At 40.3% G+C, this 18,653-nt stretch overlaps 1 protein-coding gene across 6 annotated transcripts in view; it reads right to left on the reverse strand.

The window, feature by feature from the left end:
- Nucleotides 1–18,653, reverse strand: part of KIAA0586 (KIAA0586 ortholog) — a 104,047-nt gene that overhangs the window by 58,170 nt on the left and 27,224 nt on the right. For 3 of the 6 annotated variants that reach the window (XM_077180826.1, XM_077180825.1, XM_077180824.1), the window contains exons 20-30: nt 18,064–18,260; nt 17,741–17,862; nt 16,974–17,155; nt 14,045–14,204; nt 13,226–13,463; nt 12,294–12,535; nt 11,833–11,909; nt 10,040–10,174; nt 8,280–8,463; nt 4,819–4,958; nt 1,191–1,278 (exon numbers count right to left, since the gene is read on the reverse strand). In XM_077180826.1, coding sequence (XP_077036941.1) covers nt 1,191–1,278; nt 4,819–4,958; nt 8,280–8,463; nt 10,040–10,174; nt 11,833–11,909; nt 12,294–12,535; nt 13,226–13,463; nt 14,045–14,204; nt 16,974–17,155; nt 17,741–17,862; nt 18,064–18,260 — 1,765 coding nt within the window. The remainder of the gene's footprint in view (nt 1–1,190; nt 1,279–4,818; nt 4,959–8,279; nt 8,464–10,039; nt 10,175–11,832; nt 11,910–12,293; nt 12,536–13,225; nt 13,464–14,044; nt 14,205–16,973; nt 17,156–17,740; nt 17,863–18,063; nt 18,261–18,653) is intronic. The other 3 variants (XM_054635407.2, XM_077180827.1, XM_077180828.1) reach the window with 3 other exon arrangements.

Here is an 18,653-nt window from a genome sequence, read left to right on the forward strand (position 1 = left end):
TTAGAATGTAAGATTAAAACTGGTACACATCTCACTGTAGCACCTCCACAAACTTCTTATCTGCTAAAACAATTACCCATGGCAGTCATGTGCACAGTTTATGCTATTCCCACACTGACTTGAACTACAATAAACAAAAGATATTCTCTCCCTCTCTTTCATCATCCTGAACACCTTTACAAACACTGTTAAGCAACCTCCAAAAATAGCAGAGATAATACTTAGTGTCCTTCAGAACAGAAAACCTTTATCTGTTACACACCAGCTTGAAGTCCATCTCAAACCAGGTCATTTTAACATTGAAAATATCTTTTTTCTCCCCACGTTTGCATGATCTTAACTTCACATTATCTTTCAGTTCTCCTGCAGCACTCCTGTGTTTTCTGAAGCATAAGAGCCACTCCCTTTATCACAACATCATGAACATCTCCTTTGCTGAACAGCACTCTATAAAGCAATTAAGATTCAGTTGACTACAGAAAATGCACATTGCAATGCTCTTGGCAAATCCAAATTTAAATAAATACTTAATTGCCAAGATTCTCATGACTTCCATACAGATACATTTCATAGAATCATAGAATGCATTGGGTTGGAAGGGAAATTAAAGCTCATCCAGTTCCACCCCTTGCCATGGGCAGGGACACCTTCCACCATCCCAGGTTGCTCCAAGCCCCATCCAAGCTGGCCTTGGACACTTCCAGGGATCCAGGGGCAGCCCCAGCTGCTCTGGGCACCCTGTGCCAGGGCCTGCCCACCCTCACAGGGGGGAATTTCTTCCCAACATTTCCCAATATTTCATCTGACCTGCCCTCTGCCAGTGTGAAGCCACTGCCCACTGTCCTGCTACTCCATCCCTTGTCCAAAGTCCCCTCTCCAGATCTCTTGGAGCCCATTTAAGCACTGGAAGGGACCCTAAGGTCTCCCTGGAGCCTTCTCTGCCCAGGATGATTTTCCAATCCTTTCACTGCACCCCAACAATAACATAACTGTGTACACATACAGCCATAACTTTTTATACACATTTATACACATAACATGTATAAACTGTGCATACAGAAATGTCTGGAAACGTTGTAGAGCAATGAAAAACAAATTTTAAAAAAATCAGCACTATTACATCAGTATACAGAAATATTTAGAAGTGATGTGCTTAGCTGAGAGAACTCTGCATATTGACACTGATTTACCTTCTTGTTGCATCTCCTCAGATTTCCTTCTCACAAAGATAACTCTGGGTCTCACAGTCTGAACGTGTGCAGCTCCTTGGCTTTCCTCCTAGGTACCATGCATTAAAATCACATTACAAATCTCACTTTTGATGTCAAAGCACAGCAAGATTACATTCAGCTTCAAGAAACATCCAAAGAACTTTTTAAAGATTCATTAAACATGTGCACTTGTTCTCCCTACATCTGACTTCAAGAGAATCCAGCTCTGAATTAGCCTATTACAGCAATTCCCTCTAGACAAACATCCTGGGAGCAGCAGGAATGGATGCAAAAGTGCCATTTTAGACTTGAAGACACAGGAGACTTTCAATTTTTGCTCAAAGCATGTAGTGGAAAGAACATAAAATTTCCCTGGCTTTCTTCAATACCCAGGATATCTCCCTGGCTATTACCCTCCTGACTAGTAAGAGAAAGATGAAAGAAAAAAGAAATATAAAAATTTCAGCACACAGGTTGGAAAAACCCAAGCCAAATCTAAAAATTATTTCTTTGGCCATGTTTTTAGAACTGGCTGCTCCAAGCCCCAATGTCCAACCTGGTCTTGGAGCAGCCACAGCCTCTGTGGGCACCCTGTGCCAGGGCCTCCCCACCCTCACAGGGAAGAGTTTCTTCCTTATCTCTCATCTAACCCTGCCCTCTGGCAGTTTAAAATCACTGCCCCTTGTCCTATCACTATGTGCCTATCTAGAAGGCTTAAACTTTCTCTTAAGACAGACAAATTTAAAGCAGACAAGATGAGGAAGAGTTGAAATTATTTTCTGAGAGCATGAAGGTCCCACGGAAATGTGATTGAAAGACACCAATATATTAAATTAATATTAAATGTCAGCAGAGTAAGAGTTCCCATGAGTCCATCAGAAGTGGTTTTTTTCCTACTGGATTTGTAATACAGCAAAACTTGGTTTAAACTGAACCAAGCTGCAAACAGAAGTTTAGATAACACAGATTCATAACCTACAATTCTGCATTCCTGAAGATTAAAAAACCATGTCTTTTGAAATACTAAAAAATGAAAACTAATGAGAATACCAAAGTGACAATCCCACTTGAAAAATGCAGATTGTATAAAAATACCCATACTTATAAAGGAATATTATGAAAATATTTTGCAACCAAGTGATTTTCTAAGATTTTAACAATGCATTTGGGACCTCAAATTATTTAGATTTACCATCTCTGGAATGTGTAGCCACGCAAATATGACTTCAATGTTCCTGTCCCTCCCATGATCCAAATGATTTATTTAGAATAGGAAGAGCTCAGCTTCCTCCAAGTCATTCTCTTGCTTCTTGGAGCTAAGACCATGGGGGCAAAATGGCCACAAATAACAGTCAATTCCTGTATTGTTGCTCAAGAATGGACAGGAGGGGTCAAAGTAAAGATGCATTTAGTCTGGCTTTCTGTCTAACAGTGGCTAAAAGCATATATAAATCTCAAAAAAAAAAAAAAAAATCTAATGCCAGGAATGGAAGAGCAGCCAAGGAATTTGGGTAGATAAGAAAATTCCTGTATGAGTTAAGCCATTTGTTTTGGACTGAGTGACCACACAGACTAAAAGGCATTTGCTCCTGCCCTGTGTGAAAACTCAGGGCTCTTACTGCTGGTGGAAACCTGACCTACACACCAGTGCCAGGGAGCAAACAAACCTGGCAGCTCCAATCCCTGCCAAACCTCCCTGGCACGAGGATCCTGCTCACTCAGGCTGCAGGAACCACCCAGGCTGTGCCATCACCTCCCAAGGCCAAGGCCCAGCAGGACACCCTCTGAAACCCTGCATTTTCTCTGGTCTCTCAGCAAACTTTGCTCCTGAATGGATTTGTCTTCTGCCTTTGTATGTAGGTGATGCAGTTTGATTTCAGTGAAGGCAAACACTGTCTGGAGATGAAGAACAAGATGTGAGAGTCAGTGACTAACTTGTGAGGAAATCCTTCAAGAAGTCTGAAGTGATTGCTGCCTTAAACATTGCACAGAATGAATGAATCATCCTGAAAGCCTCAGTAGCTCCTGCTCTCTTTGCTGGTGTAATGTTACCAGAAAAATCTGTTCCTGCAGGCAGGTGACAAGGCAGATCCAATGGCAGAGCTGAACACAGATGCCATCCTTAATTAAAGCAGGGGAAAGGCTGATCCTTGTCACAGGATAGATAAATGCTGTCACAACAAGCTTTCAAATCACCTGGGACAGGGGTTATTTTTTAATTTCACAGAAGGATGTAAAGATCTAGCAGAGGATCCCACAGGATGGCTTAACCACAGTCAACATCTCTCCTGCATGGGGCAATCACTTATAAATATGATCACTTCATAGAACAGATAGAAAGTTATCCTGTGAGAAAGTGATGTAGAGTTAAATCAGGAATAACCACACACTCAGGAACAAACCAAACCCAACAAAACCACACAAAGTTCTGGGGTTTGGTCATGTGGTTTGAAGGGAGGGTGAATTTTACATGCCAGCAGGCAAAAAAAAAGCTCCACTAAGAGTTCAGATGCAAGAAGTTTCTAAAGATAAGATAATGTATAACTACCTACAGATAAAGGAGAAGATAATATATAATTATCTGTATATCTTCTCTGAAAGGCACATGTGTTACCCTCTCTGTCCCTATTACTTTTGGCTAGAATCCACTTTTGCCTGTGAACAGTAATTCCAAGAAAGTCTGTTCTGGTGAGCTCAAAGTAAAAGAGGTGTAACATTAAAAATCTTCTCTGAAGATGCAACACATCACTTCATGTGACAAATTTAAGAACTGCTCAGACACCAATGGCACAATACACATCAAGGCTCAAAAACATAAACCCAAAGGGAGTTTAATGCAAGATAATTTAGGTTTCTAAAAATATAAATAAAACATCAAATACAAAAGAACTTCAGAGAAGGACAGAATTTATCCATGAATACAGCAAGGATATAATGTTTTCAAACACACTGTGAAGGCTCACATACTAGAGAGCAGTCTGCCACCTCATCTTTAGCTTTTGCCACTTGTCATTTGAATTAGTTAGCAAGTAAACCATCAGTTCTAGGTAACAGCACATACTAATAAAGTAGCAAAAAATGAACTGTCTAGGCTTGAAGCAGAGATCAATAGGATGCTCCTCTACCTTTTAGTGCTCTGGGGTTCATCATCCTCACTGCCTTTCCAGCCCTGCCCTAGCAGGACAAATGAAGCTCCTGGAATGCTGAGTGGGTTACAACCCACGAGGCCAAGTTTCTGTATTTCTATTGTCACCTCCTCAGCCATATATCCAGGATCTACCCTGCATTTGAAGGACTGTGCCCCTAAACCATGGGAATGCCCTAATGAATGTTGTATAGGAATGGATCCTGTGAGACCACTGAAGCTGTGAGGAAGTGCAGAAAAGCTAAAAAAAGAAGGTTTAAAGAAGGGATTTTGTAAGGATTTGTCACAGGAAACACAGTCACCTTTACAGCACACATGCACTTTGCCTCTTCTCAGCTGAATGTGTCACTTTAATGCACCAGTTCTGTGATGTCAGGCATGATAGTGAAACAGGAAAATTTATTTTCTCAGGTGTCAGTTTGCTCTTTCTAACTAGGCACAGGAAAAATCCTTTCTGCTCACCTGGGACAGATCCTCTGGGAGTGGTGTCATTCTGCAGCTTGGCTGGGCTGCTGGCAGAGCAGGATTTGAACCTGGCTGTGACTCCAGTTCAGCCAAAAGCATTGGACTAGGATTTGTATCTGCATCTCCAAGAATTTCTGCTGAGAGAAAAAATTTCCTTCCTGAGCTGGAGCCATAATCTCCTGGTCAACTCATGTGACAGAATGTGCAGCCTTTCAAATTTCCAACAAGGGGACATGCAATGTTAAAGAGAATTATTTCCTCCTTGCATGGCTCATTGTATACCCTTTAAATTGCCCTTGTGGGGATAAAAATGAAATAAGAAATACATGTCTGTGGAAATTGAAAAAAATAAATCAGCTTTATCATCTGTAGATTTGTAATGTGGCAGCATCTGAGAAAGCTTCAGAGCTGTACACTTCATCATACCATTATATGCTTAATGAGCTTTATCACACTTACTGCAAAGAAATTGGAAAAGCTTCTTCATTAAATGTTTCACTCCTGTATGAGCTAAAAGAAACCTGTATATAGTCTCTTTTAAAGGGATAATTTGCTATCTAATCCAACATTTATCATGGTTTTGCAGCCTGCAAGTGTGTAAAACATCTTTATGAAAAATGTACTGACAGCTCATGAACTAACTTTAGCCTTCTGCTATCATACAGAGCCAAAGAATGAATTTTAAGCCTAATTAACTATAATCATTGCTTAATTAACTGTAATTATTGTTCACTTTAAGACTGCATGTGCCACATTTCATTTGCATGTTGGTTTTTATATCCCTGACTTTTAGCATCGAAAACAAGGATTTACAAATGACAGATCATCAAGATGCTGTTATGTACCTACATGAGCAACACCTTCTCCATCCTACAGATGGACACTGTGCTCCCATAATACAAATAAAAACTGGTCACAAAACTGAAAGCAACCCACAAAACACACAATCCCCAAAATTCCTACAGACACCTCTGGGGGTGACTCATTCTGCCAGAGGAACTGAGTATCCACTGCAGGGTTTCATGTGCAGAGATGCACACCCTGAAATTTGTGGAGTCTGACATCCATGGTTTAACTATTATTTAGTATTTCGCCCTGAAAATAATTACCAAATAAAATGATGGCCCTGCATTGTAGCTGTTGTGGCTGTCAGGAAATATTTGACTTGCACTGAAGGCCAGGCAATCACATCCCAGTGCAGAGAGAAAAAAGGTTTGGAAGGAAGGTGGAAACAATCAGAGATCATTCCTTCCACCCTTGACCCGACCCTCCCTCCAAAAGCAGATTGTTTTCTATTCAGTAACAAAAGGATTTAGAAACAAGGATTTCTGTTCCTCCTTGATATGAAAACAACTCCTGTCTTGAAAGCAGATCCAAGCTTTTATACAATGTTGTTTCCTTAGCAATGCAACAAATGACTGTGCTGTGTTCAGAGGTGGGGAGGGAGGAAAGCTAAATTAAAAATCATCAGAATGCAACAGAACTCAGGCTGGGATTATAAAGATTATGTAAAAGCACAGGGCATTGCCCTATGGTTGTTAGTACAGGGCACTTGCTTCCTCTCAAAAATGTGCTGCAATAAAGAATAAAAACAACATTACAAGATTTAGAGATAAGTATAAAAATCAGTAGAGAAACACACTGCTGGTGGATTATCATCACAGGCAGGAGCTGGTCTGAAAAGTGTTAAGGTATTTACAGGACAGTTAAAGGGCATCCTAAATTGAATTAAATAAATTTTAAAAATTATTTTAAAAGATACAAGGAGATACAACCCTGTTATTCCAGATACAGCTCTGGACAGTGTGGGTAAGGAGGACAGAGGGACAGACAGACATAGGGACAGGTTCTGCCATTAACAGACATCTTCCAACTCCATGGTCCTGAGCACCACTACAGACTTGCAGAACCAGAGAAATCCCAGGATCCCAGAATGGTCTGAGGTGGAAGGGACCTTAAACCCCATCCTGTTCACCCCCTGCCATGGCAGGGACTCCTTCCATATCCCAGGGTGCTCCATCCCCATCCAGCCTGGCCTTGGGCACTGCCAGGGATCCAGGGGCAGCCCCAGCTGCTCTGTGCCAGGGCCTCACCACCCTCAGAGGGAAGAATTTCTTCACCACATTTAATCTAAATGTCTCCTTTTTTAGTTAAAACCATTCCCCCTTGTCCTGCACTATCTGCAGATGATCTGATCACTGATTTATTGCTACCTCAGTGTCCTTAGGGCTGTCTGACCTCTACCAACACAGAGTCAAACAAGGGACTCAGAGAAATCTCTTAGCTCAGGAAACCTCATGCAAGCAATTTTCAAACAACCCTCAACAAACTACTTTAAAGGAAAAGTTTGATAATATATAAAGTACCAGAATATATTTTCAAGGCTGACATTGGTGTAGTTGTCCAAAATGTTAGGTCACAGCTGGTTTAAAAGGTTACTCTCTGTGTGACCAGTTCAAATGTTAATCACTTCAAAACCAAGCAAATATTTTATTTTCTCCAAGATTGTTTTTGCCACGTGTTAAACACATTTAATTTCAATGCACTTCCTACTGGTCAAGGGTTAATAATGTGAGATAAGCTTCTCTTGTCAAATTCATAAATGTGAAAATTAAAAGGACAGAAAAGCAGCTGTTTGATCACTTTAATTTACACAACTTTTGATGAATCAGTGCAACTACATTTGTGTTGCAACAGCTTAGTAATTATTTCAGTTTAGTTTAAACATATTTAAAACCACAGCCAACAAAATAAAGACTTTCTGCATGCTTGCAGCAGCTACATGAAACAATTTTAGAAGCACATTTTCAGATAACAACAGAGAACCTGGTATAAAAAATAAGGAAGAGGAAGGATGGACCACTGCTTTCAGCACTACTTTCAACTGAAATAAAATAAATTTCCCTGCTTTACCAACAGCAACTCCCTGCTTTGTACAAGATGTGTGTGCCTCAGCTATCCATCTGGGAAAAAAATCAATTTCCGTATCATTAGAGGAATCTATGAAGCTAAAATATATTGCCATTTATGAGGCACTGCAGAATCACCACGATGGAATGATAAAAGCAAAGAGGAGCAGGGCTGAGCAAGGGGACAGAGAGAGGCAGCTTGAAGTGCTGGTGCTAACACCTGTCCAATGGAAACTGCCTCCATCTGTTACTCACAACTGAATTTGACTTAAAAGAGTAAGATACACACTTTACAAGTTAACTTTTGTATAGGCAAATGGGTATTTGCCATGATTTTTATTCCAATTGTAAGAAATTGCTAAGAAGGGTGAAGACAAGGCTTGAATTAAATCCAGTTCTTGAAAGAGGAACACTAATAGTTTCATTGTAGGAATTGCCTGTAAATATTGGATTTTGAATGTATGGTCTGAAATGATTTCAGATTCTGTTTTGGAAAATCCTCAGAACCCACATGAATACCATAGAGAAGAAATAAGAATGTAACTGTACCTCCAATGTGGGCAACCTGCCCTGGAGATGCAGAACGGAGACCCTGGCACCGTGGTCTGTTCCCAAAGCCCTGAGCAGCTGGGTGCTCCATGAAAATGGAATTTCCCATCAGGATCCTCTCCTGTGCTCTGGACAGCCTTGGCCTCTGACCTTCACTGAGCTCCCCAATGCTGCCATCAGAATCCTGCAGAGAACACCAAAACCACAGCACATGTAAAAACCCAGTGCAAGTCTTTCAAACCCAGGTATTGTTTTCTAATTACATTAACCCTGAAAGCTTTTATAAACCTAAGTTTATTCTATTTGCATTGGATGAAGAAAACAAGCCATGGAGATATCATCTGGGTTTGAAATTGAGATCTACCTTTATCAGAAGGACAGAAAAGAAACACTTGCAGCCAAACATCATTTATTCTGTTAGTGGTACCTCTACATGATCAGAACCTAAGCTACATTTTTAGCACATGAAGCCTTTGATATTATAGATTTGGCCACTGTTGACTGCCTGACCTTGAAAAATTGGCAGCATCTAAAAGCTATTGACTCTCTGCACTGCATGTCAGATAAAAGCTTCAACTTTCAAGTAGCTTTGGAGGGCACTAAAAATAGGGATGTTTCCCTGGATCCTGACTTTTAAAGCTGCAGGTTAAACCCAGCTTGCTTCCATGTCAGAAAATAGGTGGAATAAACATACATACACACATGAACACACACACACGTGCACAGAATCACTCTAAGGCCATACAGGGAACATCCAGGAGAATGTTGATTTTCCTCTGAAGGAGAAGAGACACCTTGCCAGAATCTGGGGGGAGTTTATGAATGCCTTGGATGGACAGACTGAGTGGTCTGTGACTATGGGAAAGGGAAAAAGCAAAGCAGAGCTGCATTTGTAGCTGGCAGTGCTGATGAGAAAATGGCACTGCAATTAAAGGCAGACTTGGGAGTTAACACTGGAGAAAGCTTTTCACCAAGTCCAGCCACCAGAGCTCATTAGCAAAATAAAGACAAAGGAACAGCCAAGGAGGTGAGTCAAGTTGGTAATTATTTAGACTAAACTGACCAAGACAGAAGGAAGAAACTGCATATGCATCAGTAGCATCACAAAAAAGCAAGATCTGCTGTAAATAAATGTGTTCATGAACCATTGCTGCAGCATTCAAAGTTCATTTCCTTCAAACATTCCCCCAGCTATGTCAGTTAGAATGAACACCCAGTCCAAACTGCTATTTTCCAACACAGAAATAACTCAGATGTGTGACAAAAAAATTGTGATGCAGATAATTTCATTTTTCTGTGAGTCTCTTTTTTTTCTGCCAACTGAATTTTTGAGGTTTTGTTCCAAGATCAGTATCAACAGCATGTGCAAAGTACATGTAAACACTTGCTGAGTTGTTCTTCATAGCTCCCTAAAACACTCCTGTGGCTGTTAAGTGCAGTGTATTTGTACTGTTGAGCATTCCACCTTTATTGTTGAAGTGACAGAAAACTCCCTGGTACTCCAAGTGACAGGACAAACCTGGGACATGGGGACAGTCACACACCTGGAAAATGAGGTACATATGATGTACAGTTTGTTTATAACCCTGAGACTTCAGTGTTTCTTAAGGGTTTTACACAAGAATGAAGCCACTTGCAGCAGGGAATGAAGTGTATGAAGCTGTTCTACAGCCAACAGCAAGGATAAATTTTATCTACTTTTGAGTAGGAAAGAATCATTTCAAAACTACTGTACTGGGAAGCCAAGGACTTTAAGTTACCTCTGAGTGCTCTATTCTTTCTTGTACAAAAACAGGTGCTTGATTTAATTTGGTTAAAAGAGCCAGGACAGGATCCCTGTGACAGCCTTTACCCATTCTCCTCACCACCTGCCCTTCACTTGGAGGATCATAATCCTAGAACAAAGAAACAAACAGAAAAATCCACATAACACATGCTCCAAAACTGGTTTTTGGTAGGAATTTGAATCATTCTTACTTTAGTTCACAACTAAGCTTTTTTTAACAGTAAGTTTCCACACTGAAACATTATGTCATGAAAATTCAAGCATTTAAAAATAAGCAAACAGATGACACACTGTTTTCTTTTACTCACAGACATGCACATTCTTTATTTGATACAAAAGGCTGCAACACTTAAAGAGGAACAAGGCCCTTCAGATCAGGGAAACAGTTAAATCCTCACACATCCTTTGCTAGCAACAATCTGGCTGCAGAGCTGCTCTCACCAACAAGGAATTACCTTCCTCAACCCAACAGCCTGGATTGAGGATGGAGAAATACTAGGAGGAGGAGAAATACTAGAAGGAGAAGAAATACTAGAAGGAGAAGAAATACTAGAAGGAGAAATAGTAGAAGGAGCTCCAATCCAGCTGAGAAAGAGAGGGAAGAGCATCTCAGCAGGCCAATGTTCCTTTGATGAAAAGAACTTTAATTAAGTTGAATCTGTTATCAGAGTTTTAAGCCCAGTGTTTAGGGGAGAAGTGTGGCTGACAGAGGAGACCCCTGCAGATCTGCCAGTCCAGGGCAGTCTCACAGCTGTGGTGGATGCTTTGGGGTGGTTCTGTGCAGAGCCAGGAGCTGGGACGTGATCATTCCTGTGGGTCCCTTCCAGGTGAGGATGTTCTCTGGTGCTGTGACTGGAATCATGGATGTTCATGGGAAGCTCTGGGTAGGAAGAAGAGGCCAGGAGAAGGGGACTCCTGCTCCAGAACATTAAACTTGCCTTGTGGAGTTTGGGAGGGACTTGTGGAGGTTGTCTAGCCCAAGCCAGCTGCCCAAGGCAGCCCTTCTTTCAGTGTTTGGCCACTCCACAGTAAAAACATCTTCTATGTTTAAACCAAATTTCCTGAATTCCATCCTGTGTCCACTCCCTCTCATCTTTCACTTCTCTTTCTTCCTTACTTCTTTCCACTACATATTTATCCATTGGTAAGGTCCCCCCAGAGCTTTCTCTTCTCCATCATGTCTCTCATAATTTATGTCAGAGCTACATCTTACCACGAGGCTTTACACAAAGTCAGAGAGGGAAAGTCCAGGCATTTGAGGAATACCAAAAGAGAAAGGGAATGGAGAATATCTTGACTTGGGAGGCTTCCAGAACCATGGACTACAGCAGACATTGGATAAAAAACTATTCTGATGTTTTAAGCAGCTTTAACTAGCTCCAGCCTCAGCTAACCCACTTTAATAATTTAATCATGCAAGCAATTAAAAGATGGCTCAAAGCTGCAACAGCTCAGAGCATAGCAATGTTCTATTCTGTTTAAGATGCCTTAAAACTAGAAACAATAAAGAAATGAAAGTGCATAATAGCTATCTCTCACCTACAGAAGTATATGAATTATCCAACTTTTTTAAAACATAAATTAGTTTGTATAATGTGGTTTTTTTTCCTTTGGTGTTCTTAAAGTCTAACACTCTTTGTGAGTAAGCAGTTTAAAAGTGTGAATTAAAAAAGTTGGTGAGTGAAAATGTTTAAAGCACATTCAATTCAGCAGGATGGCCAAGGTGGAGCCCACATTATCTCTGATTTTTATGGAAGAGTTCCTTACCATTTCATTGGCATCTCGGAGAGTACTGGACAAGCTCTCAGCCAGGTTTGGAAGAGATAATCCTCCTTCTGCTAAGGCTGAAAAATATTTTATGTTACAACTATTAAAAACATTCAAGTTACATGACAGAAAACCCAAGCCACATTCTTCAAGTGCAACACTGTGCTTTAGTAAATTTGGAAATCCCTACTGCTGGATGTCTATTGTAAAGACATATTTGCATATTTCTTTTCCTATTTCTTACACTCACACAATAACAACTCAGCACCACATGGTACTTAAGCAAGACAAGTCCCAATTACTTTCCAAGTTGATGTCATGACAAAAGAGCAGATTGAATATTTTTTTTTTAAATAAACAGCAGCATTTTGTTCAGTGACGGGAAAAAGAACAACAAGGCCTTGTCCATCTTTGCTACCTGGAAGTTAATCATTGCAATTCTGATTTCCACAGCTGGTTACCTGCTGCAGGCAGTGGCTGTCCATAGGGGAAGAGCACCTCCCCTTCTGAGAGGGGTCTGTCTGTGGTCTCAGTCCCCGTGGGGGTGAGGCTGCTCTCCTGGCTGGACGCCCCAGAGCTCACCGTGGGCACAGGGGATGGCACCTGGGCAGGGCAGGCCAGGGGCTCCAAGGGCCTCCCTGGCAGCTGCTGAGATGGGAAAACCAAGGCCTCTGGTTCCTCATCATTGGCCACTGACATCTCCCTGCAAGGACAGAATGTGCACTGTGAATACACCCACACACACCCAACAGTGCAGACCAACATCTTAATTCAATACTGAAAAGAACTAATTCCAATTCTTTACTGAAAAGAACTAATTCTGAAAAGAAACTAATTCTGAACTATTTTTTCCAATGTGAGAGCACAGCATTTTACAGAATAGTTCAAGAGTTAACATAGTTAAATGTTATCTGTGAGTTGCTTACATTTAATAACTAAATGTATATATAACTAAAAATTATAGCTAGCTATAATTAACTAACTAAAATTAACTAACTAAATTAGTTAACTATAACTATAATTAACTAACTAAAAATTACCATGTGTATTCCTAAGGAGGTAAGACAAAAATTTAAATGCTAATAACACAAGATTTCATTTTCACTCTATGTGATACTGGCAGGTGTAGCAATACAAGTTTACTAAGTACAGTGTTCAGGAGGGCAATGAACAAGGGCTGATAAACCCTGAGAAAGGCCCTGATTTCATATTTTTCTCTAAACTGCCCTTCAAGCAATTAAAAAAAAATGAAAAGCCAATCCTGCCTTATCTCAAATGCCTCTTGATGTATACATTAAGCATTTCTTTCTGACTTTTTGAGCATATCTGTAGAAAGAACATACATATTTCAGTTTTTAAGAAATGAGAAAATTGTGCAGCCTGTTGAACTCACACAGTCTCAGGACAGAATGGTTCTTCAGGGACAGGACTGGGGTTCTCTTCTTCCAGAGGAAGTTCTGCACCATCCCATGGGTTTGGAAGCTTTGGACTTTGCCCTTTTTCAGCTTGGGAGCCCCATTCTGAGACAGGAGGGCTTGGTGTGGCCACTGGGGGAGGTGTGGTGACAGGGGTGACCGCAGGGGTGACCACAGGGGTGACAACGCGGCACATGGCAGCTGCAACCCCAACTCCTGCACGTGGGAAGCCAAGTTTCACATCAGAAAGGAAAGCAGGAAGTCTGTATCAGGCAGAGAGAGTCAGTTCTACCAAGCACTTGCAGGTTTTGTGATACCTTTTGATAGTTTCAAAGACTAGATTAAGAATTGCTTCTTTTAAGTACAGTGCTGGCACCTGAAGAAGTTAGAATAAAACCTCAATTTCTTCCTCAAGGGAGACTGCTCTGCATTTTAAAAAATCAAGCTGCTTTACTTGAAGAGTGTACATTTGATTAAATTAACATTACAAGCACAGGAAGGAGCAAAAGACAGCTATTTTTTCTGATGTGAGAAATTGTGGAGGGGTTGGGAGGGGTGGAAATCACACAGACCATAGAAATGTGCATTAATTTTCAAAATAGAACTGTTACCAAATAAAAGATGTTTGCTTTCTATATAAATTAGCCCATAAATTTTTATAGAACATGAGTTTCCACTTGAATTATAGCCTCAAGAATATTTATCTTGAGAGATAACATTTCTTTGAAGAAGAAAATTAAAGGCAGTAGATTAAAGCATATTTGCTACTTCTAAACTTCAATTATTATTTTCAATACCTGTTTCTTTAATTTTTTCATGTCCATGAACATCCTCACTCATCTCTGGAGGAGATGGAGACGAATCTGGAGTTTTGACCTCAGGCAATTCTTTTTCTGAAGGTGGTGTTGGTGGTGGTGTGGCCTGGGGTGTTGGCACTGGAGTAGGCACAGGAGCCTCCTGAGGGGAAGAAAAATCATAACCACAATTATGATCTCAGTGCAGAATTCCTGCCTTCCCAGGAGCCCCAGAGAGAGCTGAGGAAGAGAGGGAAAGGCAGCTCATCACACAACAGCAACAGCTGCTGCTTGCATGGAGCTAACTCCTCCAGGAAGCTGCCCCAAAATTAATTAAAAGCAGTGAATTAAGCATTAAAATGATTAAATTAGGAAATCATTATGTATAGAACAGAACAGACTATTTCAGTTGGAACTACAATCATTATCCAGTTCAACTGCCTGACCAACTCAGGGCTGACCAAAAGCTGGAATTTGTTGTTAAAGACATTGTCCAAATGCCTCTGAAATAGTGACAGGTTTGGGATACCAACTGTCAGAACCCTGGATGCTGAGAATTTTAAACTTTCTGTGCTAAAAGACCCACAAGGGAATCCTTTATTTGACCTGAAGCCATGGCAAAAGCTTCCAAAATTGATTGAGAGCACTGGGATTATGGGTGTGGAGTTTGAATAGAAGTGTGTAATATCACATGGTGGAAAACCTAGAGTTTAAAGTTTTAGAATATAGCAATATATATAAATCAAGATAGAAGTTTTAAGGCAGTGGTTAGATGTTCTTCTTCACCTTCTTCTTCATGAGTTTGGGTGGTATTTTGTAATTAGTTAGAAAAGTCTGCATTGCAGACTGCAGGTGATCAGTTATTGAGTTAAAGGTGAAAATAATTTAGGTGTCATTTCTTAATTGGATAGTTTAGCCTTAAAAGACCTTGTAAAAAAAGATAGTGAGCCATTTTGTAGCTTGTTAGTAAGAATGCTTTAGAACTCACAACTTGTAAGACTGTCATATAAATAAGAAATAATAAACATTTGAGTCTGAAAACAAAATATAATCTCAAATGCTTTCAATCCCAACCATAACAGAAGCAAAAAACCCCTAAAAACCAACATTTAATGATACCAACCACCTCTCCAGGAAGCCTATCCCATGTTTAACCACCCTCTTGATAGAGAAATGCTTCCTAATGTCCAGTCTAAATATGAATTCTATTATTATACAGATTTCAGATTTTAATAAAGCATTTGAGACAATGTTAAGAAAATATTTAATTACATGGATAAAATTGAGTCATTATGATGATTTTATGGTTAGAAGAACCAGCTAAAAGAAGATTACAAACAAAGCAATAACCAAGACAGCAAAGCACTAAAAGAAGCACAAACAGAATTGGGATGTTCCTTAAAAGGTGACAGCAATGGACATAAATCTGCCAAGCAAACATGATGGCTGCTGTTTGGCCTGCTGTGGAGGAATATGCTGGACCTCTGCAGGTGTTTCCCAGCCTTGTTTTCTGACATTTCATAAAGAAAACAAGGCAGTGAGGCTATAGGAAGACTTCCAGGCTAGTTTCTGAAGAGTATGTCCTCAGGCTGATGATTTTTATTAAAATTTCTCATGGGAAGTGGAACCTGCAGGAACATTTGGCAGCTCACACCCAACTGTGTGACATCCTGAACACCAAAGAACTCAGTAACAGCTGAAATTCAGTTCTAGATAGGAAAATTCACAGTGGCAAGGGAGAAAACAAGAAAGCATAAGCTACATATTCGAGAACTTCTGCTATGAGCTGAGTACAAACGGAAAAAGAAGAATTCAAAAACTTTGCTAGCTATCCTTTAACTTGTGCTATCATGCTGAAAAATGTGGAAAGACTTTAAAAACATAATTAGCTACCTGAGATTCCAATAAAGGCAGGAGAGAATCACTACTACAGCTCAGGGCATTGAGGAAACCCCATCTTGGAGACCACATTATTATGAAAAATGTCTATTAGCATTTTAGTATTACCTGTGCTTGAAACCAATCTAAACTGCAAAACATCAAAGTGCTGCCCAACAGCAAGAGTCAAAAAATGGAGGATTGCTTTCTTTAGGCTAATCAAAAAAAGGCCAGAGAGGAGAAAATTCATCTCTTCAAGTGCACAAATATATATAGCAAGGAAAACCCAACCACTTCAGCTAAAGGATATTTCAGTTTAAGCTGACAGAGAAACAAAAGGGAGATCAGTAAATGCAGAATGGGTAACAGAAGAGGTTTCTGAGCATCAGAACAAGCTGAGAGGAACATCAGGCCCTCCTCAATCTGTGATGGAGTGGAAGAGATGCTGGGGGGCTGAGGTTGAGCCCTCAGCAGTAAAACCTTTACCTCTGCCTACGAAATCACCTCTTTGGCCCTTGCAGCAGGCAGGAGGAGATGTTTCAGGCCAACTGCACTGCAGCAGAACAGAATGACTGATCCCACTTTCAACAAAGCCTTCCATAGCTGGATTTCTAAGCACAGCAGTTTCCACAAGCATCCCAAAGTCATTACACAACAGCAGATTGCAGCACAGTCATGTTGTTATCAAAGGAAGAGCCAGCTGTCATTTGATTATCAAAGGGAACACAGGAAATTATCCTGTATTACAGGAAGCTCTACTCATCAATTAAGCATTTATTCAAAACTACTGAAGTCAAAACTCAGAAAGAATTAATAGTCATTATAACAGATCTTAAAGAATGGCTGCAAGCCCATAAGACCAAAAATAATATTGCTCTCAGCTTCCATTCCTTATTAGATGAGGAAATTAATTTTTTTTCATCTCTCATTTGTTTGCAAGAAAGTAGAATGACTATTTTTGGTTGAAAATAACATGAGCTATCATTCAACAACATGAAATTAAGTAGCAAGTCAGCAGAACTTCAGCAGAAAAGTTTGAATAAAACAGACTTACCATCCCTGAGGTGGTGCTGGGAGGAGGAGGATCAGGAGCTGCTCTCTGAGCCTGGCTGTCACCCAGCATGGTTGCAATGGTTTCACTGAGAGCTTCCTTTACAAAATTATTTATCATTTCTGAGTCCACAGGGACACCAGCATTGACAAAGAGCTGGAATCCTCCACCACCTGCAACTTCAGCTGAAAATGAAGGAATGTGAAGCACACAGCCAGGTCTCACTTCCTAAAATCCATGTACTGTACTGCAGCCACTCACTCTCTATGGAATTTTAAACATTCCTTTGCAAAAAGTGATTTTTTTTTAAACCTTCCAGATAAATAACAGCAGAGAAACAAATCAGGAGCATAAAAGAAGGCAACAGCAAAGGGCAGTGACATCACAGAAAAAATGCTTTTCTCTCCATTCTCCCACATTCATAAGAGAAGGAATTTTTGACATATCTATTAACAAAAGAAAGGCAAACAAACATTACAGGCTCAGCAAAATGCCAAATGTGATTTAGGTGGCCAATAACAGAAGGTCATTTGTACAGTACTGTCATTCTAAGTTTTCTTTTTATTTTAGATAATTTCTTTCTAATTTCAATAGCCTTGTAACACTGGCTGTGTCTCCACATAAATTCAAGTGTGCACTGCAGCTTTTCACAGTTTCACTGGTTCAGGATTATCCACCTTTAGGCTGAGGCAACAGCCACCTACACAGCTTGTTAAAATCAGCCAAAAATGGAGCTAATCCATCTGCTGGGAACAATAATTCCTACTTACCAATGCCAGGGGTTCCAGCCTCACTGTCTTCACTCTTTGTGGAGCTGCTAATGCTGGGCACTGCTTCTGTCTGAGCTGGGCACATCTCACTGATAATTTTTGCCATTACTTCTTCTTCCACCCTGGCAGAATAAAACCCATTTAAGTATCAGCAAACACCAAGACACCTAAAAGCACACAAAAGAGCATTCCTGACATAAAATGCAAGGCAGCTCAAAGGAGAATGGATAAGGGAATGGAGGCTAGAAAAAAGGGAAGGTTAATCAGGGAATCATTCCTTCTTCCATATATATTCTTTGCCACTTTGTTAAATTGCAACTCACCAATTTACCAACTTGTTTTCTATAGTTTCTCTCTTTTGAATCAGTTCTTCCAAAATATCAGCAGGCTGCTGAGGAGCAGAAGCCACAGGAGGAAACAAAGGACCATTGTGTTGTGGGGAGGCAACTTTAAACTGGCCATTAAGCTCCAGAACAGGCTCAAGGAATTCTGGAATTTCATCCTTCTCCTCTTCCTGATCCTAATAAATAAGCAGTAAATTAAGTTATGGTAGATTTCTGGAAGGCAATGTCATTGAAGTAGCTGTCAGGTTTTTTTCTTTAAGGAACATTTGTGGATGTAGGACAGCACACAAACCACATTCTCCTTCCTCAGTGTGTTGCAGTTAATTGATACAACTCTAAGCCTAGCAAATCATAAATCTGTAGAGGTATAAAGCCATAGGAACTGCTCAGTAAAACATGATTTGGCTCATATTTCCTGCCTGTGCAGCACAGGGCAGGGAGCCAGTGGCAATGCTAATACTTGAAAAATTTACTTGTGACCTATGTCAGGTTTCTTTAATGTCCCACCAGAAATGTTCCTCCTCTAAACAAAAAACTTCAGAAAACATTCTACAGTTACTGGTTGGGTT

The sequence above is a fragment of the Agelaius phoeniceus genome, chromosome 6, assembly GCF_051311805.1.
Source record: "Agelaius phoeniceus isolate bAgePho1 chromosome 6, bAgePho1.hap1, whole genome shotgun sequence".
NCBI lineage: Eukaryota > Metazoa > Chordata > Aves > Passeriformes > Icteridae > Agelaius > Agelaius phoeniceus.